Source organism: Panthera tigris, chromosome F3, assembly GCF_018350195.1.
Source record: "Panthera tigris isolate Pti1 chromosome F3, P.tigris_Pti1_mat1.1, whole genome shotgun sequence".
Classification (NCBI taxonomy): Eukaryota; Metazoa; Chordata; class Mammalia; order Carnivora; family Felidae; genus Panthera; species Panthera tigris.
Window position 1 is genome coordinate 3,468,673 of NC_056678.1, and position 26,145 is coordinate 3,494,817.

Below are 26,145 nucleotides of genomic sequence, written 5' to 3' on the forward strand. Positions count from 1 at the left end.
TGTTGTGTTGGAAACGGATCGGGAAGGTGGGGGAGGAGGGGCGCGGAAGGTGGGGGAACCAGCGAGAAGGCTGTCACGGAAGGCAGGGGGCAGCGGTGGTGATGCGAACAGGGAGGGGGCCGTGCAGCGAGCGATGCCCAGAGTCGGGATCCTCGGTGACAGCAGAGCCGCCAGACTCGCTGGCGGCAGGATGTGAGCTGTGACAGAATGACAGGGCTTCCAGATGCCTCGGAGGCTGCAGTTCTGGGCGCCTCGGCTCATGGGGTACTTGGGAGGACCCTGGCATTCGGAGGTCAGAGCGCCGGGCAGAAATCAGGGAGCGAGACTGGGAATCACTGGCTCAATAGAAAACCAGGAGATTCGAGCGTCCCGGAAGCCCAAAGAAAGAGCTCTCAGGAGGGGGCGTGGTCCGGTGGGTCAAATGCGGACAGGTGCGAAGACCGGGCAGTGTTCGCCAAGAGTCAGCTTGACATCAGCGCTCGTGAATTCAAAGTGGGATCAGTCAGCACACCACGTGTCCCCGGTACGTTACCGTCGACCACACAGGAGCAGACATAATGCATTTAAACCAGAGCTGGGGTCCTGGCAAAGGAGGGACACATAGAAGAGGGAGCAACAGAGGTGGGGGTCCCCATGAGGGGGCTAGGACTGACCACGGGGCAAGGCGACAGGCTTGTTGGTAACGATGGGACTGAAGGCATACTGGAGGCACCAAAGGGGGTTCACCAGACCGGCGTGAACAGGAGATCATGCAGGGTCTGCTTGAAATGAAGATTAATAAAGATTTTAGCAGCCAGAGTCTCAAGACTGGAGTGGATGAGATCGGGCGGAGGACAAGATCATTGGACGTGAACAATCAAGAGACCAAGAAGTCGGAATATTAAAGAGGTCTGCCAACATGCATTTTAAGGTCACCCAGTATTTGGGGCGCCTGGGTGGCTCAGTCAGTTACGCATCTGACTCCTGGTGTTGGCTCAGGTCATGATCTCACAGTTCGTGAGTTTGAACCCTGCATGGGCTTCTACGTGGGATTCTCTCTCTCCTTCTCTCTCCGTCCCACCCCTGCTCACATTCTCTCTTTCTCAAAATAAATACATAAACTTAAAATAGATAGACAGATAGAAAGACAGAAAGACAAAGACAGAAAGACAGAAAGACAGAAAGACAGAAAGAACAAAATCACCAAGTATGAGGACAGGAGCGATGTCACAGAGAAAGTGTGCTAGGAAGCGGAACTTTTTAGGATAAGGAAATATGGTAGGCACACCGAGCGGTACGCTAGGATGCGAAGGGCTCCTTGTCCCCAGATGTGTCTATGTGCACACATACGCACCCGCGGGGGAACAAGGGCTGTTTTGCAGTTTACTGTTAATGTCATGAGTTTATGTAAATGGTATCATACTGTATTCTGTGTGACTTTCTTCCATTGGATTTTTTCCACCTCATAAAATAAATTTCTTTTCAAGATAAAACAACGCTTACAATACCCAGTTCCTAAAACTGTGAGTCCAATTCAAAAAAGGGAAAAAATACCATCTTTAAAACATATTTACCTTGAAGCTTTCTGCTAAGTTCAAGTTTTTCCTGCTCAAGGCGCTTAATTCTTCTCTCATAAGCTTCCGTGGCCAAGTTGTTGTCCAGAGTCCTCTGAACATTGACATCCAGGTCGAGTGAAGCGGGCCCGGCTGTCACTCGTAAACAGCTCCGATCAGAAAGAACACTGCGGAGACAAAACAAGGTGAGTTCACACAGAAACAGAAAGTCTGAAGGAAAAAAGAGCCTTTTGAAACTGTCCATTTAAAACATGGATTTAAATAGCTAATTACAGTTGGCCATCTCTGCAGTGACTGTAAAACACATTTTTTGCACAACTCAACACAAATGACTTTTTAGAAGAATTTTTAAGTGAAAAATCGTCCCACTTATCTTGAATTTTAATAACCACAAATCGTAAAATGAAGTTTGCTGAAAACAAGGTGACCACCCAAGTGAAATCATAGTCCAATGCACACATCATGTCCTCGCTATCAAAATTTGGATGCAAAAGTGAATGCTTTCTTTAATTCAATACTTAGCTAAAAATATGTAAAGTGCTGGACATTCAACAGCGAGCAAAAGAGACACTTGCCCATGAAGAGCTTGGCTTCCAGGGACAGAAACAAACCAGATAAATGAGTAAAATCTTCAGGGCATTAGAGCTGACTGCTAAGAGACAAAGCAGGGAAGGGGTGTGTTGGGGGGGGGTTGTCGAGTATTAATGGGGAGGAAATAAAAATCTAGACAAAATGGCCAGGCAGCTATCACTCAGAAAGGAACTCGGAAGAAAGTCCAGAGCAAGGAAGGGGACCAGCCAAGGGAGCCACAGGGGAAACAGCATTCCAGGCAGATGGAACAGAAGTGCAAAAGCTCTGAGGCGAGAGCGTGTCTGGCACATTCACAGGCCGGAAAGGAGATGTGTGTGGCTGGAGTCGAGTAAGGAAGGTCGAGAGTAGGGGGAGACAGAAAGATAAAGGAAGCCAGTGGTGCAGGGCCTTGTGAGAAGTTTGGTTTGGATTAAGATACGAAGGCACTGGGCTTGGGAGGACAGTGGGCGCTGGTCCTGAACGGAGGGGCGATACGCTGTGACTTCTGGCAGGACCAGACGCGTTCAGAGAAATCCAAGAGACAACGTTAGAAACACGTGAAGCGGGTGGTTGAGAGATTCTAAGTAGGAGAGAGTGGAGAGGTCTCTGCCGGGGACACACCAGCAAACTTCTGGCAGTGTGCCAGAGCGTAAGCGGAAAAGGTCCCAAGACTAAGCGCTGGGGCACAGGGCCAGAGACAGAGGAGTGGCCAGAGAGGTGAGAGGCGGCCAGGCAAGCGCCCCGGAAACCCCCCCAGTTCATCCACACAGACGAGAGCCCGGGGCCAGAGGGAGGCAGGTGGTCCACGTGTGAAGGAGCGTGTGGAAACCACCCGCCGCAACCTCTCCGTGAAAGAGGAGGCGAGACTGCGAGGTGAGAGCACGGCGACAGAGGTTTCAGAGGAAAGTACAAAGCACGAAACAGTTAGCCGGGGGAGCGGAAGAATGGGCACGGAGGGTAACACGGCGCACTTTCCAGGCAGCAAGAGGGGCGCGGGAGGTTGGTAACCATGAACTTAAGGAAGGACCAGCAAGAGCGGTCAGGTGTTTTTCTCTGGACCCTGAGCGGCACAGGTGCGGGCAGAAACGGGGACTGTAAGGATGATGTCACCTTAGCGAAACCATGTGACAGAGCAAGAGGCGGCCGAGGAGTCACGGGGCACACGAGCGATTACAATCGCACTCAGCCTAAGCCGGGTAGGGAGGAACGGGCAGCGGGCAGCGGAGTGGTGGCCCGTGAGAAGACGGCCAAGGTGACGGGGCCTGCCTGGCACACGGGGTGTATTTGCTCAAGAGCAAGGGACTCTTCCAGTTGGTGCCCCGTGGCTAAGAGTAAGATTCTGAGCTCTACTGTCCTTCTTTCTCCTCCAAAATCACTTAAAGTCCTCGTGTGTTTAACTTTTTCCAGCAGTAGCTTCATCCTGTATTGAAATTTTTTGTTTTTTTTTCAAGGCTTTCTTGTACAGATTTTAAAACCTCAGTTCATTTTAATGGGCTTTAAGCTGTCCAAAGTATGTTAACTTTTCAAACTTACCAGCTACTAGTGTATGTGAAACCAACAAACGGCAGGTGGTGGCCAGAAAAGGCGGTATGTGTGGGGGGGGGCATCGTTTCCTAAGGGACGAGAAAACATCTGGTAAGAAATAAGCGACTGTGACCTGCAGGCCGATCCACATATTAGACGTCAAGCGGAAATACGGGCCCGTCGGATTTAGAAACCCCGATCTGGTCTGGTGCAGATGCATAGTGACATACGATAACATTCTAATAAAAATGAAAATCGAGACTGAAAGGCTGACGCCGAGGGTCCAGTCATTAATCACATATTCATACCTGCCGATCCGCCTCATCGCTAAGAATTATTTGTGACTCGAAATCGATACTCACAGTCCTTCTGCACTCGCTCAGGGACGTATACAGAGAAACAAACAAACAAAACCGAGCTGCCCGGGGCCTACGTTCGCAGCTGCGACTGGACAGGGAGGCGTTCTGCCTTCCTGGGTCAGCTGAGATACTACCAACCCGTGCTCTTTCCGGGGCCTACGTGTGCCATGTCTTTCACAGTTTTCTGCCCTGCAGGCACAGGGCCCAAGAGCCACCCGGCCCTCCTAAGCAAGGCGGCTGTGGCGTGCCCTATGAAGAAGTCCGTGTGTTAGACAAGCTCTGTTCGGGCGCGAGTTACATGGCCGCTGGCTGTGAATTCGAACTTCATCAATCAACAGTATACATGAAATAAAGTGACTTTAAATAGAAACATACATAAAACAAGGTTATGTATTGACTGGCTGATCAAAAGACCAGAGGCTCACAAGAACCTAACCGTGAGTTTCCCCTAGGAGTTTCCCCGGTTCACTAACACAGGGGACACAGAAACCTAGTTGAACATGTAACTACCATGATCAGAATCGACTGTACCACATATCGAATTTGGAAGGACTCAAATTTCTGTTAATGGTAAATACAACTCCTATAATAAGAAAGAAACTGATGAGGAAAGCCCAGAGAGGGAAGCATAAGAAGTTCTTAACTGCCTTGCATATGCTACTTACTGAACAGTGAAAAGTGACATAAAATTAATATAAAAATTCTTAGTGTAGAATTAAAACCATAAGAAATAAAACAGTGGAATAAAAAATAAAGTTCAAATTAAGAAGACAGGGCCCCCGGGTGGCTCAGTCAGTTAAGTGGCCGACTCTTGATTTCAGCTGGGGTCATGATCTCACGGTTCTGTGAGTTCGAGCTCCACATCTGGGCTCCACACTGATGGTGTGGAGCCTGCTTGGGATTCTCTCTCCCTCTCTCTCTCTCTCTCTCGCTCTCTCTCTTTCTCTCACCCTCTCTCTGCCCCTCCCCCACTTGTGTTCTCTCTCCCTCTCCCTCTCTCTCTCTCAAAATAAACTAAAAAAAAAAAAAAAAAAAAAAAAAGACTAACCAGACAAAAACCATAAAATCGTGCATTCTTCTTGTCCTAAATTGCACCTATGTAACCTAAAGGTTTGGAGAAGGGGTTGAGGACCTAACAGGCCCGTAAGCCCCAGGTGGTTGAAGGCCTGGCTACCCTGTCGGTCTGCCACCACCCCAGGTAAGGCCGGGACCTCAGGACAGGCAGGCCGTAGATTTCCACCCCCTTCTTTCCCCACAACTTTGCTATCTCTCAAGGCACCACCACCGGGCATGGGCAGCTCTCCCAATGGCATCAGCAGAAGCAGCTTCCTGCCAACGTTTGACGGCCCCAACCAAGCTGATGGAAGGCTGTGGGGGCGCTTGTTAACCAAAGCTCAGGTTCTTATGAATAAATTCTTCTCAATTTATTTACCCCGGGTGATTTGTCAAGCCCCGAAATGGTCCAGTACCATGGCGTTCTTGAAGGAGAGATTGGCCAACCTCCTCACTCTGCCATCACGAGTCCACTTTTCTAAGCAGCTAATTTCTCCTCTTCCTCGGAAACCTAAGGCATCACTGACCTAATGAGTAAATCGTGAAGCTGAATTCTGCTCCTTGTCATGAATAAACATGTTCACCTCAGTGGACTCTCTTAATCACTTCACGTCTGGGAGAATAAATACTAGAAGCCATGATAACGGTCTGACTGGTAATTGATGAGGAGGCCCATGAAACTGCTTTATAACCATGTTAAAAAGAAAGAGACAGAACCCCTTCACAGAGTCATACTTACAGAGTTCTTTAAACAATCATCATCCACATCAAAATTGGATGTATCTGTGGGGCTACTAACTTCTGGAATATAAGGTGCTTCACAGTTTCGAATATTATCCCAATCGATCCCATTGAAAAAGGGGTGTTTCTTAAAGTCTTCTATGCCGTTCTGACCCAGTCGGTGTTCTCTGCTGCAAATGAGCCTTCGAATAAGATCCTTAGCATTTTCAGACACGTCGGTCACTTGAGCTGGAAACTGAAACCTCTCCTGAAAAACAGACACAAAGTATAAACCAGTGTTTAACTACCTAAGTAGGCTGATGAACATTCATTCGTTCTTCAAGATGCACTTTCTCTTAAAAATGTCTAGTAAGTGTTCACTGCTACCAAGTACTCATACTACAGGAGATCCAGGGATGGGTGAGAACAGAGAATTTTCCTAAAGGAACTTTTCATTTAAGTGTGACTCAGTCATGCACACACTGCAGGAAGAAGAAAAAATCAAATGCCAACGTACCTCACTCTGCTGTCGGAATGAAGAGAACTTACTAAAAGCAGAGTCTGACTCAACCTTTCAGGAGAGCGTATGTGACGGGTAACGTTCGGATAAGTCGCGAACGAAGGGCTGAGTAACGGTAACAGATATTTGGAAAGAACGGAACGTGTACTTGACACCACGACGTGCTCTACGCACCCACCTGGTGAGTCCTCGCAGCGGGGGTCGAAGGCAGGCACCTCTCTTATCCCCACTGCACAGAGGAGGAAACAAAGGCCCAGGGAGTTCAAGCAACTCGCTCCCAGTCACACGACGGGCTTGGGTGGAGCGGCCCAACTCCGGAAGCCAGCTCTGGCCCGCCATGTCACAGACAACGGTTTCTCTCCGAAACGCTCGACGCGCTAATTACAACTGCGTAGCTCTTCCCTGTCTTTCCACTCTTCCTAACTACTTTAGCAGGTTACCTTCACAGCCAGGTACCAGAGCGCCAACTCTACAGGAAGCGTCGACTCTCTGGAAAAGCGCCAACTACACAGCAGAGTCAACTAATCGTAACTGTTTCACCAGATCAACTAAGAAGAACAGATCGTCACTCCTTTTATGGGATATTCCTATTCCAGATTTTTGTAACTGCTCACCCTCTGCTGAAACCAATCAACCAGAAACAACTTCTTCTTCTTATAATTTATTTCTATTTCACTTGGTACTAAATGGGTTAATAAGGTTCTATTCATTTGTCCCTGTGGTGAATCTGGATTGTTTCCACTGCTTTGATCATAAACAAGACTGGAAGAAGCATTCCTGTACATACATCTTGGTTGAACTGAATGTTTCCTTTAAGGCAGAGTCCTAAAACTCAAGTTGCTCAATCCAAAGTTCTATCATTTTTTTAAAAATTTTAAGTTATGCATTTATTGTGAGAGAGCGAGCGAGCAAGGGAGGGGCAGAGAGACAGGGAGAGAGAGAATCCCAAGAAGCTCTGCACCGTCAGCGCACAGCCCGATGTGGGGCTTGAACTCACGAACTATGAGATCGTGACCTGAGCCGAAACCAAGAGTCGGACACTTAACCGACTGACCCACCCAGGCCCCCCCAAAGTTCAACCGTTTTTAAAGGCTCTAGATGCGTACTTATAAACTTGTTGACAGAAAGGGTACATCAATTTATATTCCTATCAACAACATCTAACAACGTTCATCTCGTTGAGTTATTTACAGTACAGAGTATAATTTTTCATCTTTGCCAGGTGAGAAAACAAATAGCTCATTTTTATTTTGATTTGCATTTTGTGTTATTACTGCCAAGGATGAGAATTTTTTAAATGCATTCTAGTTATTAATGTACTTATAGTATTAAGGATAAAAATTATCTGTTTACGATCTTTGTTATTCTACTGATGAAACCATTTAATTTCCTATTTAAAAAAAAATTTTTTTTTTTTAATATTTATTTATTCTTGAGACAGAGACAGAGCGGGAACAGGGGAGGGGCAGAGAGAGAGGGAGACACAGAATCTGAAACAGGCTCCAGGCTCTGAGCTGTCAGCATAGAGCCTGACGCGGGGCTCGAACCCACGAACTGTGAGATCGTGACCTGAGCCGAAGTCGGACACTGAACCGACTGAGCCACCCAGGCGCCCCTTAATTTCCTATTTATTAGCATTTCTAATAAAATACAGGCAAAGGGAGAGCTAATAATCTTACGTCTAATTTATGGATTTTGATTATTCATGTTTAGTCATGTTCCCTATTAGCACAGAAATCCAACTGTTCACTGTTCTTAGAAAATATTTTCTTTTTAAATATCACATTACTTTAAATTTATTACATGTATTATTTACCACATTCAGTTGTTGAAAAAAGTGAAATATACTAACTTTATGATTCATAATTTTTCCATATGTCTCCACCAGAGATTCTGCATAAAATGGTGTTTCTCCATAAAGCATTTCGTACATACAGACGCCCAAAGACCACCAGTCACACTCAGGTCCATATCTGCCTTTCCCGTCTTCCATGGCTTGAAGGATTTCAGGAGAGATATAATCTGGAGTTCCAACAGCCACTGAAGACTGGACCTGAAGAAGTTCACACACTGTTAGTAATCTACTACATTAGAAATAAATAATTGCTAAATTATTTTTTTAACGTTTATTCATTTTTGAGAGAGAGACAGAGCATGAGCAGGGGAGGGGCAGAGAGAGAGGGAGACACAGAATCTGAAGCAGGCTCCAGGCTCTGAGCTGTCAGCACAGAGCCTGACACGGGGCTCGAACTCACGAACTGTGAGATCATGACCCGAGCTGAAGTCGGACGTTTCACCGACTGAGCCATTCAGGCGCCCCAATAAATAATTTTTAACTACAAATATTTAGATTTACTTAAATACACAACAGACATTATTTCAAAACAACTACAACTTTTTCATTACCTGAATTTGGTCTCCTTGTACACAGAACTAAATTTTATATAATCTCCACACTGGCAGTCCTTTGATTTCATAACACTATAGAATATTTATTACTGCTGTGGCTTCACTGACTAAACTCAGGGTTGCCATATGATTTGGACACACAACCATTGAAAACAAATTGAATACTCAGTACAGAACATTCATTACTGATATTATCTGACTACCATGTACATATTAAAAAAAAAAAATCAACCTGGGCAAATCCTACAATTCATTAAAAAAATTTTTTTTAATGTTTATTTATTTTTGAGAGAGAGAGCATGAACAGGGGAGGAGCAGAGAGTTAGGGAGACACAGAATCTGAGCAGGCTCCAGGCTCCGAGCTGTCAGCACAGAGCCTGACACGGGGCACGAACCCCCAAGCCGCAAGATCATGACCTGAGCCGAAGTCGGACCCTCAACTGCCTGAGCCACCCAGGCCCCCCTACAATTCACTGAAAGGAAGAAAAATAACTCCCCCCAAAAAGGCCAGTATTTATGAGCAGTCCAGAAATTATTTCAAAATATCCTTTTCTTTTTAAACGTCTCAACTGAAACCTAAGGAAATAAATATTGACAACGTACTGCAAACTACTTATTAATTTAAAAAAGTTACAAAGGGAGAAAAACATACTCTTCAAAAAATTAAGTCCCAAAAAAGAATAGCTGAGCATATAATTATGGTAAGTTAGATGTAAATGAGAAAATAATTGCTAAAAATGATTTGGGGAACACATCTTATAAGGTACTCTAAAGTACAAGAAAATTAATTCTTTGTATGTTTTAAAGGAGCATATCACATTCAGGTCTTTTATCCATTTTGAGTTTATTTTTGTGAATGGTATAAGAAAGTGGTCTAGTTCCATCCTTCTGCATGTTGCTGTCCAGTTCTCCCAGCACCATTTGTTAAAGAGACTGTCTTTTTTCCATTGGATATTCTTTCCTGCTTTGTCAAAGATTAGTTGGCCATACTTTTGTGGGTGTAATTCTGGGGTTTCTGTTCTATTCTATTGGTCTATGTGTCTGTTTTTGTGCCAATACCATACTGTCTTGATGATTACAGCTTTGTAGTAGAGGCTAAAGTCTGGGATTGTGATGCCTCCCACTTTGATTTTCGTCTTCAATATTACTTTGGCTATTCGGGGTCTTTTGTGGTTCCATACAAATTTTAGGATTGCTCGTTCTCATCAAAACCCTAGAGGAGAAAGCAGGAAAAAACCTCTGACCTCAGCTGCAGTAATCTCTTACTTGACACATCCCGAAGGCAAGGGAATTAAAAGCAAAAATGAACTATTGGGACCTTATGAAGATAAAAAGCTTCTGCAGAGCAAAGGAAACAACCAACAAAACTAAAAGGCAACCAACGGAATGGGAAAAGATATTTGCAAATGACATATTGGACAAAGGGCTAGTATCCAAAATCTATAAAGAGCTCACCAAACTCCACACCCGAAAAACAAATAATCCAGTGAAGAAATGGGCAGAAGACATGAATAGACACTTCTCTAAAGAAGATATCCAGATGGCCAACAGGCACATGAAAAGATGCTCAACGTCGCTCCTCATCAGGGAAATACAAATCAAAACCACACTCAGATACCACCTCACACCAGTCAGAGTGGCTAAAATGAACAAATCAGGAGACTACAGATGCTGGCGAGGATGTGGAGAAACGGGAACCCTCTTGCACTGTTGGTGGGAATGTAAACTGGTGCAGCCACTCCGGAAAAGTGTGGAGGTTCCTCAAAAAATTAAAACTAGATTTACCCTATGACCCAGCAATAGCACTACTAGGAATTTACCCAAGGGATACAGGAGTGCTGATGCATAGGCACACATGTACCCCAATGTTTACAGCAGCACTCTCAACACAATAGCCAAATTATGGAAAGAGCCTAAATGTCCATCAACTGATGAATGGATACAGAAGTTGTGGTTTATATACACAATGGAATACTACGTGGCAATGAGAAAGAATGAAATATGGCCTTTTGTAGCAATGTGGATGGAACTGGAGAGTGTTATGCTAAGTGAAATAAGTCAGGCAGAGAAAGACAGATACCATATGTTTTCACTCTTATGTGGATCCTGAGAAACTTAACAGAAGACCATGGCGGGGTGGGGGGGGGGAGAAAAAAAAAAAAAGAGGTTAGAGAGGGAGGGAACCAAACCATAAGAGACTCTTAAAAACTGAGAACTGAGGGTTGATGGGGGGTGGGAGGGAGGGGAGGGTGGGGGATGGGTATTGAGGAGGGCACCTTTTGGGATGAGCACTGGGTGTTGTATGGAAACCAATTTCACAATAAATTTCATATATTGAAAAATAAATAAATAAATAAAAACAAAAAAAAAACAACTGAGAACAAGCTGAGGGTTGATGGAGGGTGGGAGGGAGGGGAAAGTGGGTGATGGGCATTGAGGAGGGCACCTGTTGGGATGAGCACTGGGTGTTGTATGGAAACCAATTTGACAATAAATTTCATATTTAAAAAAAAAAAATAAAGGAGCATATAAAAAATGAACATTCTCAGGGTAGAATAACGGCTAATATTCTGGATTTTCTCAAAAAAAAATATCATTCTTGGTTAATCATTAGAATAGACTTCATATTTGGCAATCCTAGATTAAGTAACTTGAAAACTCTTCCACTGCAAACTCTTAAAAATGCTACATAAAATACAAAACAACCATCTTTATAAACATATAAATGAGCTCTTAAAAAAAAAGAAATTCTTAGAGGCCTATAATCAAGAAATGTTTGGGAACCAGGGTGATAATCATTAGAGCAAGGAGTGGGGCTGGCTGGGGAATGTTGGTTTTCATGTTCTAGGTCCTCGGGTTTTAACATATACAGGAGGACAAGAGGACCCTCAGCCTATATGAGGTTTGAAGCAAGAGGCAGCCCCATATAATAGTCCTCACGCTAAAGCGGATCTTGTATATAAATAAGTAAATACAATACTATGGATACTAAAAAGCACATAACTATATAACATGGTCCACAGAAATGTTCTAACTGAAATTGGAAAGTATTTAGAACTGAAAAAGAGTCAGATGCTGTATTATATATCAAACTGACAAAGGAAAAGAAAAGCACAAATAAACAACATTAGGGTGGAAAAAAAACAAAAAAAACCTACACATGTAACAGATTTTAAAGCTAAGAAGAGTGCAATCTGAATGTTATACCAACAAAATAGAAAACTCAGAGAAAACAGACAATTTTCATAGGAAAAAAAAATAATAACTTACCAAAACTGACTCAGGAAGAAATAGAAAACCAAAGAGACCTATAACCATTAGAAAGTTTGAATCAATAGTATAAAATCTACTTGGAAAACAAACCAAAAAAAAAAAAAAAAAAAAAAAGGGAAGAAGAAGAAGAAGAAGAAGAAGAAGAAGAAGAAGAAGAAGAAGGGGAAGAGAACAAAACCTCACTAAGGCAAAGGTGATTTAAAAGTGAGTTCTACCATTCTACAAATTACATAACCCCTGTGTTACAGAGGGTTATGCTCTAAAGGCAAAATGGGTAAGGGGAGAGGATATGACTACTCCCCTGTCCATTTTATAAGGCTAAAATACACAACCACAGAAACCAGACAAGAATGATTTGAGAAAGAAAATCATACCACAACCTCAGCTATGATCAATCTCAAGTATGAATCTCAGGTAACAATCCAATATAAAATATTAGCAGAGTCAACCTAGCAATTTGTTCAAAATATCAATACGCCTTCATCATAAAGTTATGTTTAGCCAGAGAATGGATGACTCAACATTAGACAATCTATGTCATTCATCAGATTAACAGATTAAAGGGAAAACATCCTAATATCATCATCTCGATGGATGCAGAAAAATCATTTAATTACGACAATAACAACGATAACATATTCTTAGTAATAAGAAACAGACATTTCCTTAATCTTATAAAGAATATACACCAAAAGTTTACAGCAAACATCATGCTAAATTTGACCCTATAGGAGAAACACTGTTAATGTCAAGAAGAAGGCATAGAAGCTCCCAATATTCCTAGCTATGTAATACTACACTGAAGATCACTGCATAAGGGTAAAAAATAGCATATGTAAGAAATGGAGAAGACAAAACCCGAAGCTGATTATTACTTGTGGATCATATGACTGTCTATATAGAAAATCTAGAAGAATCTACAAATTATTTTGAATAAGAAATTTAGCTTGCTAGCTTCAAGATGAGTATACAAAAATCAACTTGGTCCTCAACAAAAGTAACAAGCTATTAAACTGGAAACTTTTTAAAGTTTTAATTTATAATGCTCCATGCCCCCAAAAATCCACAGTATGCCTAGGAACAAGCTTAACAAATTAAGGTCATGGATTTACGGTGAACATAATGATAAAACTTCAAAAACAGACATAAAAGAGAACCTAAACCAATGGGGAGAGACACCATATTTATGGAAGGCAAGATTCCATGTTATGGACATAAATTTCCCCAAAATCAACCTCTATATTCAATGCAGGTCTACAAGCTTGTTTGTGAAGGGGTATTTGTATGTGTGTACACGTATGTATATAAACCAAGAATATAATCCCAACGATCATACGGAAAAACAAATGGCCAAGGACAGCCGAGACAATTTGAGAAGAAAAGGAATTACAGCAGGACATCTCTCCCAGAAACTGACCTCTTGTAAAGATATGTAGTGATTAAGATGGCAGAGTTTTAACTTGCAGGTGAGAGCCAAAAAGCAAGGCGACACTTGACTTGGAAAGTCATAAAATTTGGGAAAGGTTAAAATTGAGGCAGCTGCCCAGGTGATGAATAAATCCTATCCAAAGTCATATAATCATAACATTTCAGAACCCTGGGACAAACAAATTTTCCACAAGCTTCCAGATAAGGTGGGGGGTGGGGAGGGTTACAATAGAAGAATTGAGAACTAGAATGTCGCCAGATGTCTCCACAGTAAGTTAGAAGACAAGGCAACGCCTGCTAGATACAATTTCAAATCTATAATACTATGCCCAAATAAATTATCAGTCAAGTATGGGGGTAGAAGTGACACCATTTTTAAGATGTGCAAGATGATAAAATATTTACTTCCCCTGGAACCCTTCTCAGGCAGCTACTACCAGGGGGAAAGAAAGCCAGACACGGGACCCAGGAGACAGAGGAGGCACCACTACGGAGCCGTGCAGTAATCCCATGATGAGGGGTGGGACAGTAGTGGCATGACTGTGCTACGACAGGCCAACAGAACAGTCCAGATTAGAAAGGGGGGTGGCAAGGCTCTAGGGTAGCCATCTCCAAAAGATAAAAGGGAACCGCTAAGTGACTTAATGTGTCTGAGAGAGACAGGAATTACAGGGTGGAGAGTTTGGGGATAACCTGGCAAGGATTACACAGAAAACCAGGCAAAGTGGTCACTTACTCCAAGGACAACAAAAAGCTGTTCAAGAAAATAATTATAATTAAAATAAACCACATGGCAGCACTATGAACAATATTTTGTATAAAATCATAACTGAATAGGATTTGAGGAAAGACTGTGATACTTACACTAGGAAGACAGACAGAAAGTGTATGGGTTGGATGAGACGGTAGGAAATTTTCCACGGTAGGAAATTAACAGGTAAAATCTAAGACTAAATAATCAAAAGATAGTAGCAAAATATGGTAACCAGAAATACGTAAGTAAAAGAAACGACAGAAGAAAAGCCAGAAGTCTGTAAGTGTCTTCCTCTAGCAAAAGAGATCCAGACTAGAAAGAACAGGACACAGGAATGCAGTTTTTACGATAACCCTTCTTGAAATACATATAGATCGCTTCGAGGAAAAAGAAATTAAATGGAAAGAAAACTAGTACAAAGGCTTACTCATTATAATTTTTAAAATTTTTTAAATGTTTATTTATTTTTGAGAGAGGGAGGGAGGGAGGGGCAGAATCCGAAGCAGGCTCTAGGCTGTCAGCGCAGAGCCCGATGCGGGGCTTGAACTCACCAACCGTGAGATCATGACCCGAGTCAAAGTCCTAGCCCCTCATTATAATTTTTTACATGGAGCCCCTGGAGCCCCTCATTATAATTTTTTAAATGGAGGATAAACCTGCTGTTATGTCCAGGAAATTTATTTTGAGGTCATCAATAAAGAATGAATGATTGGGAAGACGCACCACGATTTCAGGAATAAACTTGATCGGGGGTGACTCCTGTGGACAGAAACGGTACGCACTGCATTCTGGGATGCACAGGGATCTGGAAGGCTGCGAATCAGAGTCCCAGCTATGAGTCTAAGGGGCGGATAACATGCGGAAGTGGGGAAACGCTAGCTCTTTCCAGGGAATTCTTCTTCCGTGTGACTCTCTCCTCTCTAGAATTCCGATCCACAGCTTCCTGATGCCACAGCCTCCTGACTTTGATCTGTGGTTTCTCAACTCAGCAAGACCACCCTGCGATTTCTCCCTTCTCGTGTCATGCCTGGCACGATCTACTGCCCACTTCCTGTCTCACATACAGCAGGTATTCTCGAGCAGTGTGATTCCACAGACTATTTCACGTGGTTTGTGTTACTTCCACGTATATCATAACCCCATGTGACAGCGTTATTATTTTTGCTTTTAACAGTCATCGGATGCCTTTTATGTACATTCTGAAGAAATATAGTCCTTTGTCTTTATCCTACCTATCTTATTGATCATATCTGATATTCTTTATCCCACCCATCTAAGTATGCAACTGGTATCATTCATCTCCTTTGGATTAAAGGACACTGCTTAGCATCCAGGCCTGCTGGAGATTAATGTCTCATCTTTCATGTAACTGAAAATGTCTTTTATTCACCTTCATTTTTGAAGAATATCTCTGCTTGACATAGAACTCTTGGTTTACACATTTTTTTTCCGTTCAGCATTGCAAAGACATCATTTCATTATTTCTGACAAGAGAGCTGTGGCTATTCTTACCCTGTTCCCAAAGTACGAACATGTTTTCAATTCTGGCGGCTTTCAATTTTTTCCCTTATGTTTCATTTTCAGGAGCTTAATTGTGTACAAGTGGGGTCCCTTTTATAAACGTGAGATACACTAAGATTCTTAGATTTATGTTTTCATCATATTTGGTAAAAATCACCAATCCTACAAAGTTTTCCTACTCCTGTTTCACTCTCTTCTTCTAGTATTCCAATCCTATGGATCCCTGAGCCTCTATTTATTTTGCTTCAGTCTTTTTCTCTCTATTCTTCAGACTGGATCATCTCTTTTGACCTGTCTTCAAACTCACTGGCACTTTCTTCTCATATCTCTAACCTGAATTAACCTCCTCCTGTGAATTTTTTAAATTTCTATTACTATACTTTTCAAGTTCTAAAAGGTCTATTTGAGGGACACCTGGGTGGCTTAGCTGGGTGACCCGACTTCAGATCGAGTCATGATCTCATGGCTCGTGAATTCGAGCTCCGCGTCAGTCTCCGTGCGGACAGCTCAGAGCCTGGAGCCTGCTTCAGATTCTGTGTCTCCCTCTCTCTCTGCCCCTCCCCTGCTTGCGCTCTGTGCTTCTCAAAAACAAATATTAAATTTTTTTAAAAAATAAAGGGTCTATTTGATTTCTTTCTCTGATGAGATTTCTTATCTGAACAATCTTTAAGGCTGTATTTTAATTGTTTAGTCACGACCTGAGCCAAAATCAAGAGTCAAACATTCAACCAACTGGGCCACCCAGGTGCCCCTGACTGCTTCTACTTTTTAACTCTGTATCATAATCCCTATCGTGTCCCCATTTTTGTTTGGTTTGGTGATTTCTGATTGAACGCTGGTCACGGTCAGTAAGCCGTTGGAGCACAGAGCACGGATCCTGTTATCTTTCTCTGAAGATATTAATTCTTGTAGAAGAAGATAAAAAAAAAAAAATACTTCCTGATCTCCTTGAACAAGGGTTAGCTTACAATTACACCCTTGGAGGGCAGATTTACAGAAGTCTAAGATTCATCAACTCGGGGCTCGAACGCACGACCCTGAGATCAACACCTGAGCTGAGATCAAGAGTTGGAGGCTTTAACTGACTAAACCCCCTGGGCGCCTCTGTACCAGTTTCCTTAACCAACCATCAGAAGGACATCTGGTTTTCCAATTTGGGGCTATTACAAATAAAGCTTCTGTAACCATTCATAAATGTACAGTTTTTTGTGGGAATGCAAATTTTTATTTTTCTGGAATAAACAGCAGGTGTGCAATTCCTGGATCACATGGTAATTGCATGCTTATTTTTTTTAAGACACCACTAAGCTTTTTTCTGGCGTCTGTACCGTTTCACATTGCCTCCAGTAATGTGTGAGTGACAGACTTCACATTCTTGTCAGCATTTGGTATTGTCACCAATTTTTCTTTTTTAATGTTTATTTACTTTTGAGAGAGAGACGGAGACAGAGTGCAAGCGGGAGAGGTGCAGAGAGAGAAGGAGACACAGAATCCGAGGCAGGCTCCAGGCTCTGAGCTGTCAGCACAGAGCCTGACGTGGGGCTCGAACTCACAAACGGTGAGATCAGACCTGAGCCGAAGTTTTACGCTGAACTGACTGCACCACCCAGGCGCCCCACGTACGTTTTTATAGTTGTTTATAGTGAGAGGACAATTTGGTACCAATCACTCCTTTCATCATGACCAGAGGCAGAAGTTATATAATCTACTTTTTTCAAGATATCTTCTTAGGATAAATTTTCGGAAGTCAAATTACTGATCCAGAATAATAGGACATTTTCATGGCCTTTGCTCTCAAAAACAGTGCCTGCCAATTGAAATTACTTACATTTGGACCTCTGCTATATAGCCAGGAAGTTGAAAAGCAAGCAAAATAAAACAAGACAAAACAGAGAATAAATTGGGGCATATAGACTTCTATGTAAGTGAAAGAAAACAGCTGAAAGGTGTAGGCTTAGGACAACTAAACCAAATGGTCATGTAAAACTGAATCCACATAGAGCCTATCCTGATTAAAGCATTCCTTTGTTGAACGTTGTCCCTCAAAACAAAAACTAGACAACTAGGGAAGAAAGATGAAAAAAATAAAGGTGAGGAAGGAGCCACATTTTCTTCTTCCATCTTCATTCCCTTCTCTAAAACTGTGAAAATATCTCAAGTGCAATCAACAGTCCCTCTAAAGAAGACACAAAGTTCTCCTAAAAGACGCACTGTATCAATCTTACCATCACTAACATACACAGTGAAAATGGCGAAGGACTTTATAAACAAACCCTATTATGAGTCAGTATGCCTAAACGCTGTTGTGGGAAAAGGTGGCGCGGAGAAAGTCAAAAGGACGGACGGGTGGATGGATAGTTAACTACTATAAATACGTGGATTCTAAAGCAGATAAAGAGGACAAGTAGCAAGGGGGAGATCTATGGATAAAATGACTTCAGATTTAGCTTTATTTACCGTTCCATCTTCCATCAGCTTCAGACAAGAACCAAAATCTGCTAACCGAATATGTCCATTCATGTCCATCAATATGTTGTCAGGTTTGATGTCCCTGAAAAGATAGATATGGTCAATTTTTAGTTGGGGGGGGGGGAACTGAACCACTTATTTGGTAAGACAAAATTTTATTTGAAAACTTCAACTTCTTTTAAAATCAATACTCTAAGAACACCTATTTGACTAAACTTTATGGGTTCAAATCCTGGCTCCGATTCATATGAAAACTTCCTTAAACACACGCACTTTCAGTGTTCTCCTGGAGATAAAAACTTTTTGGCAGTTTTCATTCAGGTTGAATTAACTATATAATGTGCACAGATTCCAGTATGACCACGTTAGGCCTACTTTCGATACACGGAGAAGACCACAATGTCTTGACACACACAAAACAAACTATCCTTTGGCCGTGAAATCGGAGAGGGAAAAATAAACTTCCTCGACCTCATAATAAATAAATTTCTAATTATTTCAGTTCAAAGTAATTCTAAAGACATTGCTTCATAAAGCTGATTTTGAAATTCATCTGACACACCGCTTGGTAGTAATTTACGTGATATGCTTGTAAGGTATCCAAATCTAATTAACAAATCACATCACACCAGTTTTTGTATCTGTTTCTACTTTTGAATAAGGAAAAGTGTTGCAAACCTTGGCAAAAATCATACGTAAAACGATTCCTGTAAAGAAGACCCAGCAACGCGTTTTCTAATCACAATCTAAAACTTGTGAAAAATTAAGAGATTAGACCCTCTCAATGTATTCTACCTGGTGAGGAAGAAAAAGAATCTTCTATGAACATATATGCAAAAAGAATTCCATTATCATGTGGTTAGGGTCATTTTCTTTCCCATTTCTTTCCTTGACTTATTTATTGTATAACTGGAGGTTTGTACCTCTTAATACCATTTACCTATTTCACCTATCCCCCCACACACCTCACCTCTGACAACCATCAGTGCGTTCTCTGTATTTAAGAGTCTGTTTTTTTGTTTCTTTCTTTGTTCATTTGTTTTGTTTTTTAGATCTACACAGAAATGAAATTACAGGACGCTTGTCTTTCTCTGATCTCACTTAGCATAATACTCTTCAGGTATACCCATCTTGTCACAAATGGCTAAATCACATTCTGTTTATGGTTAAGTGACGATCCGCTCTATGTATGTACGTCTTCTTCATCCAATCATCTATCAGTGGATACCTGGGCTGCTTCCATATCTTGGCTATTATAAATAATGTTGTAATAGACATAAGGGTGCACGTATCTTTTCAAATTAGTGTTTCCGTTTTCTTTGGCTAAATACCCAGGAATGTTATTACTGGATTATACGGTATCTCTGGTTTTAATTCTTTTAGGAACACCCCTTCCCCAATGTTTTCCACAGTGGCTGCACCAGTTTACAGGCTCACCAGTAGCGCACGAGCATTCCTTTTTCTCTACGCCCTCACCAACACCTGTTATTTCTTGTCTTTTTGGATTCCAGCCATCCCAACAGGGATACCGTAACATCTTGTTGTGGTTTGGATTTGCATTTCCCTGATGATGAGTGATGTTCGGTACCTCTTCACGTTCAGCACCTTTATATGACTCTTTTGAAAAATGTCCATTTAGTGCTTATGCCCATGTTTTAAGTAGACAGTTTGGTTTTTCGTTACTAAGCTGGAGGCGTATTTTGGAGATTTGCTCTATATTTTGGAGATTTGTTCCTTATTGGACGTATCACTAACAAATATCTTCTCCCATTTAACAGGTTGCCTTTTTGTCTTGTTGATAGTTTCCTTTGCTGTGCAAAAGCTTTTTTTTTTTTTTTTTTTTAATGTTTATTTTTGAGAAAGAGAGAGAGAGAGACAGCGTGAGCGGGGAAGGGGCAAAGAGAAAGGGAGACACAGAATCCGAAGCAAGCTCCAGGGTCCGAGCTGTCAGCACAGAGCTCAACACGAAGCTTGAACCCACAAACTGTGAGATCATGACCTGAGCCGAAGTAGGATGCTTAACCGACTGAGCCACCCAGGCACCCCAAAAGCTTTTTATTTTGATGTAGCCCCAATAATTTATTCTTTTGTTTCCCTTTCTTGAGGAGACCTACTTAGAACAAAGCTGGAGGTATCATGATCCTAGATTTCAAGCTATACTACAAAGATGTAATAATCAAACGGTATGGTATGGACACAAAAACAGACAGATGTACGGAACAGGATAGGGAGCAAATAAACCCAAGCTTATGTGGTCACTTAATCTACAACAAAGGAGGCAGGAATACACAATGGGGAAAAGACACTCTATACAACCAATGGTGTTGGGAAAACTGGACAGCACCATGCAAAAGAATGAAACTGGACACTTTCTCACACCGTACACAAAAGTAAACTCAAAATGGATTAAAGACATAAATGTGAGACCTGAAACCATAAAACCAGAAGAAAACATAGGCAGCAGTCTCTCTGGCATTGGCCTTAGCAACATTTTTGTAGATCTGTGTCCTCAACTAGGGTCATTTTAACTGGAATGATACCACTCAAGGTTTCTATGCCTCAGTTTTCTCATCTACAATCAGGATAGTATGACTGAAGACATTTCTGTGTGCAATACACCACAATATGGCAAATACTGACACACAGGCCAAGTCCAGCCCATTGCCTGCTGTTGAAAATAAAGTTTTGTTGTAAATAAAGTCGCTTCCGTTCACTTGCAAGTACTGTCTCTGCTGGCTTTCCCACTATGACAGCAGAAGCAAGTAGCACTGACTACAGTGTGGCTTTCAAAGCCTAAAATATTTCCTGTCTGACCCTTTACAGAAAAAGCTTGGTGACACCTGTTGTGGAGGACAGAGAAAGGATAGATGCACTGGAAAACAACAACAACTTTTATAGGAAATTGGCTTCATTATCCTCAATGTCTGAATTCACCCTGAACTGTCAGAGTGGCATATTAAAAAAATATTCTTCTGTTGCTTGGAAACATCAAAGAACTATACTTTAGTGCTAGAGGACCCTTAGAAATTACCTAAATCATTTTTAGATGACTATAAAAAATGGATTATATTTTTATTTTAAGAGATAGTGGAGCACCTGGGTGGCTCAGTCAGTTCAGCATCCGGCTCTGGATTTCAGCTCAGGTCATGATCTCACAGTCTGTGGGTTCGAGCCCCACATTGGGCTCCGTGCTGGCAATGTGGAGCCTGCTTGGGCTTCCCTCCCTCTCCCTCTCCCCTTCTCTCTCTCTTTCTCTCCCCCCCCTCTCTGCCCCTCCCCAGCTCACACTAAGTAAACAAACTTTAGAAAAATATATATTAAGCTGAGGCACCTGGGACTCAGATGGTTAAGTGTCCAACTCTTTATTTTCCCTCTGGTCATGATCTCATGGTCACTGAGATAAGAGACCAGTGTTAGGCTCCACGCTGAGCATGAAGCCTGCTTTAGATTCTCTCTCTCTCTCTCTCTCTCTCTCTCTCTCTCTGCCCCTCTCCCTTGTGCTCTCAAAAAAAAAAAAAAGCTGTATAATTACTACACATAACTGTTCCTGGTGTATTTCTCAGATTAACAAAAATTTTTTAATGCTTATTTATTTTTGAGATCGAGAGAGTGTGAGCACTGGAGGGGCAGAGACAGAGGGAGACACAGAATCGGAAGCACCAGGCTCGGAGCTGTCAGCACAGAGCCTGATGTGGGGCCTGAACCCATAGGCTGTGAGATCATGACCTGAGCCAAAGGTGGACACTTAACCGACTGAGCCACCCAGGCAGCCCTAGTTCTCAGATTTTATTTATTTATTTATTTTTAATATGACAATTTGTATTTCAATATTTTCTGTGATTTTTTTTTTTCAATATATGAAATTTATTGTCAAATTGGTTTCCATACAACACCCAGTGCTCATCCCAAAAGGTGCCCTCCTCAATACCCATCACCCACCCTCCCTTCCCTCCCACCCCCCATCAACCCGCAGTTTGTTCTCAGTTTTTAAGAGTCTCTTATGCTTCCTAGTTCTCAGATTTTAAAGAAAACTAAAAGAATTACAGAAAAGGAAAATAGTGAAAGGATTCATAATCATCATTTTTAAAATATTTTTTATGTTTATTTTTATTTTTGAGAGAGAGAAAGAGAGAGAGAGAGACACGGAGCACAAGCGGGGGAGGGGCAGAGAGAGGGGGAGACACAGAATCCGAAGCAGACTCCAGGCTTCGAGCTGTCAGCACACAGCCCGGCACGGGGCTTGAACCCACGAATACAAGATCATGACCTGAGCCAAAGTCGGACGCTCAACCGACTGAGCCACCCGGGCGCCGCCATAATCATTAATATTTTAAAGATAGGAAATATTAAAACCTAATTAGACAAATAAATTGTATTTATATTTATAACAAATAATAAACAGTGTTAACGGAAAACATTTACCAGGACGGTACTGACTCTCCCTAAGTATCCCATTTCCCTCCCGTATCATCTCCTTCCCCCCACTCCAGAGAGGTTAGCAACCATTACCCTGTTTACTGTATCCACATTTATTTTATGTTATTAGTACACATATATGCGACCATTAAGACTACGTATTTTTCTGAATGTCTTTAAACTTTGTAATTGATACCAAACTGTGTGTAGCCTGTGCAACTTGGTTTTCTTCTAATACTGTTTCTGAAACGTGTTATCCACATTGATACACATTGTTCCAGTCTGTTAGTTTTAATTGCCATATGGACTACTTTCAAACACCGAACTTCTCAATTCTCCTGATTATAGAATTAGCTTGTTTCCAACAATTTCAGATTGTTGTAGGTTTCTGTTTTGCTAGTTTACAAAATTCTGAAATGAATATTTTCATAAATGTCTCCTGGTGCTTACCTGTGAACGTATCTCCAGGCTGTGTAACCAGAAATGGAATTCTAGAATTCTACCGTGTGTGTCTTCAACTTCACAACTGTGATTACTAATTAAGGTTAAGAATCTTTTTCGTCTCATGTTCCTCTTCTGTAAAATGCCAGTTAATATCCTTAGCCATTTTTTTTTTTTACACTGTGTGTGTGCGGTTTGCTTTGGGTTTTGGTTAATATTCAGGAATTGTTTACTCAAACTTAGGTTACACGTGTTACAAATCTCTCAGCATGTGGGCATGTTTTTCCTCATTGTTTATAATATCTAATTTGTAAAAAAAAAAAATTATTTAATGTCAATGTAGTCTTCTAATTTGTAATTTGTGTTTTTGTCTTTTTCACTATTTTCAACTTTTGTGAGATATAATTGACAAATGAAACTGCCATATATTTAAAGTATACAACATGACAATGTGACCTACATATACATCTCGCTGAGTTAAGTAACACACCCATCACGTGTTTACTTTTGTTTTGGGTGGGTTTTTTTGGTAAACACTTAAATTTGACTCTGTTAGAAAAGCTGGGTTATATAATACAGTATCATCAACTAGTCACCATGTTATACATCAGCTTCTCGGACCTCATTCATCTTCTAACTGAAAGTTTGTGCTCTTTTACCGCCCTCTCCCTTATTTCTCCAGCCCCTGGCAACCACAATTCTATTCTCGCGATTTGTGGGTTTTGTCCTGGGAAATCTCCCTTACCTTCTCCCCGAGGTCCTAAGGGTGGCGTCCCGTATTTTCCTCTGTAAGTTTTAAGGTTTTACTTTTCACTTCAAGCCTTTAGTCTCCCTGGAGTAAGTGTTCGCATGTAGTGTGAGATGAGGGCCCTACCTCCTTCTGTCCCGATACCACTGACTTCTAATACCACGCAGGCTGCAGATCGAGTGGATTTCTTTCAGAACTTCCTAAAGCTATTTCCCTGAACAGTCGTTGGAGTCAAAGGAAACCTACAAACAACTGCCAGAACAATCAACATAACCTGGAACTGATCCAGGCAACATTAGATACGTGATGACCCTGTGTCTGTGTCTACACCTGGACCAACACCACACTTAATCACGGAAGCTCTATAAGGACCCCTCCACACCAGCAGACCAAGTTTTTAAATTCTCATGGCTCTTCCAGATGAATGCTAGGATTAGCTTAACAGGGTCCATAAAACACACTGAGATTTTGTCAGGGATCACAATGATTTTCATATATTAATCTAAAGAGAACTGATGTCTTTATAATCAGACTCTTCCCATCTAAGTATACATTATATCTTACTGATGAGGATTCTTTTAGGTCTTTCAATAATACTGAATTTTTTTTTCTGCAGAGAGCTTTTATTACCTATATAGCTACCTAGCTATCTTTTAGCAACTATATATCTATGTATTTATTTTATATCCGTAATTTTTATTGTCTATGGTTTTAGGTGCCTTAGTTTTGGTGCTACTGTGAATGGGATTTTCTTCATAGAATCATTCTTCCTTCGCTTCCAATTTTTAAAAAGTTTTTCGTTTTAATTTTTTTAGAGAAAGCATGCGTGCAAGTGGGGGAGAGGAGCATGGGGGGCAGGGGAAGGGGAGGGAGGAGAGGGAGACACACACACACACACACACACACACACACACACACACACACACACACACATGCAGGCTCTGAGCTCAGCAAGGAGCCTGACGTGGGGCTGGGTCTCACGACCCTGGGATCATGACCTGAGCTGAATCAGACGCTCAAGCGACTGAGCCACCCAGGGGCCCTATTTTGCTTCCAATTTTAATGGGAATGTTCCTAATGTTTCACAATTAAGTACAGTCCTTGGCTTAGATTTTCAATAGAAATTCAATATTAGGGGGAAAAAAATTCAGTATTAGGTTATGAGAATTATCTTCTACACCCAAATTGCTAAAAGTATCAGGAATGGATATTCAATGTTACGGTCATTTTCGGTATTGAGCTTATTTTATGGTTTTCCTCCTTCAATGTATTAATATAGTATATTACACTAATAGATGTTGTACTGTTGAAACTCCCTTGTAGCCTGGGATGAAACCCACGTGATCATACTTGTTTGTTGTACCACATATCACGGAGTCTAAAATTCCACCAATTGTAAAGAGGCATCACTACGTCCAGTGCAGCTACAAGAGAGAATACACTGGCAACTATAATTTTAGAAGCCATTTCTTTTAAAAAAGCACTCCAATTTCAGAGACATTAAATCGAAAAATAAGTCTGTCTTATTAGTATTGAAAAACACATACACGCTAAATCTGATTCCATTTTTTCTTGATGATTCCTGCTCTTCTATTCATAAGGGACACTGCACCACGCTAACGTTCGCCCCTTGTACCGTCCTCCTTTTCAAGCTTTGTGATCAAGATTTCACTACCATCATAAAGTGAGGGAAACAGATTTTTAAAAATTCTCAAACTTTCTGAAACAATTTACATAGGATTCAATTATCACTTTCTTAAAAGTAAAAGAGAACTCATCCGTGAAACCACGCGGAGTAAAAGAAGGTTCACAGCAGCTCTACTGTAAAGGCTCAAAAGTGGGAAAAACGCAAATGACATTAACAGCAGATAAACCATCATATGTTTATACAATGGAAGACCACTCACCAATAAAGAGAAATCTATTGACACATACATCGAACTGAATGAATCTCAAAAACCTTATGTGGATAAAAAGACATCAGACAGAAGAGAATACATGATGTATAATCCTATTTGTAAGAAGTTCCAGAACAGGTAACCCTAAGTTCTGGTGACAGAAACCAGAACTAGTGACTGGAGAAACAGAAAGATGTTCACGGAAAAGAGCACTAGGACATTTGCAGGGTGATAAAAAAACATTCTATGTCTTGGCTGCAAAGGCGGTTACACAGATGTATCCGTTGTCAAAACTCTTCACTGCACACTTAACTCCTGTGTTAACTTGACGCGTATTTCAATTTTAAAAATCAAGGAGACAAGGCACCAAATGCCTAAAAATAGATGAGAGGGAAGTTTTGTGGAAGGGGAGCTTTCCATTACGGACTCAGTTTCCTTAAATGTTCTTAGGGTACTCAGATAATTTCTATTTCTTCCCAAGTACATTGC

General features: G+C 41.5%; 1 protein-coding gene across 3 annotated transcripts in view; it reads right to left on the reverse strand.

The window, feature by feature from the left end:
* CDC42BPA (CDC42 binding protein kinase alpha) overlaps positions 1–26,145 on the reverse strand; it is a 318,266-nt gene that overhangs the window by 152,142 nt on the left and 139,979 nt on the right. For all 3 annotated transcript variants that reach the window (XM_042976800.1, XM_042976799.1, XM_042976798.1), the window contains exons 6-10: positions 18,142–18,235; positions 8,152–8,352; positions 5,799–6,047; positions 3,657–3,736; positions 1,554–1,720 (exon numbers count right to left, since the gene is read on the reverse strand). In XM_042976800.1, coding sequence (XP_042832734.1) covers positions 1,554–1,720; positions 3,657–3,736; positions 5,799–6,047; positions 8,152–8,352; positions 18,142–18,235 — 791 coding nt within the window. The remainder of the gene's footprint in view (positions 1–1,553; positions 1,721–3,656; positions 3,737–5,798; positions 6,048–8,151; positions 8,353–18,141; positions 18,236–26,145) is intronic.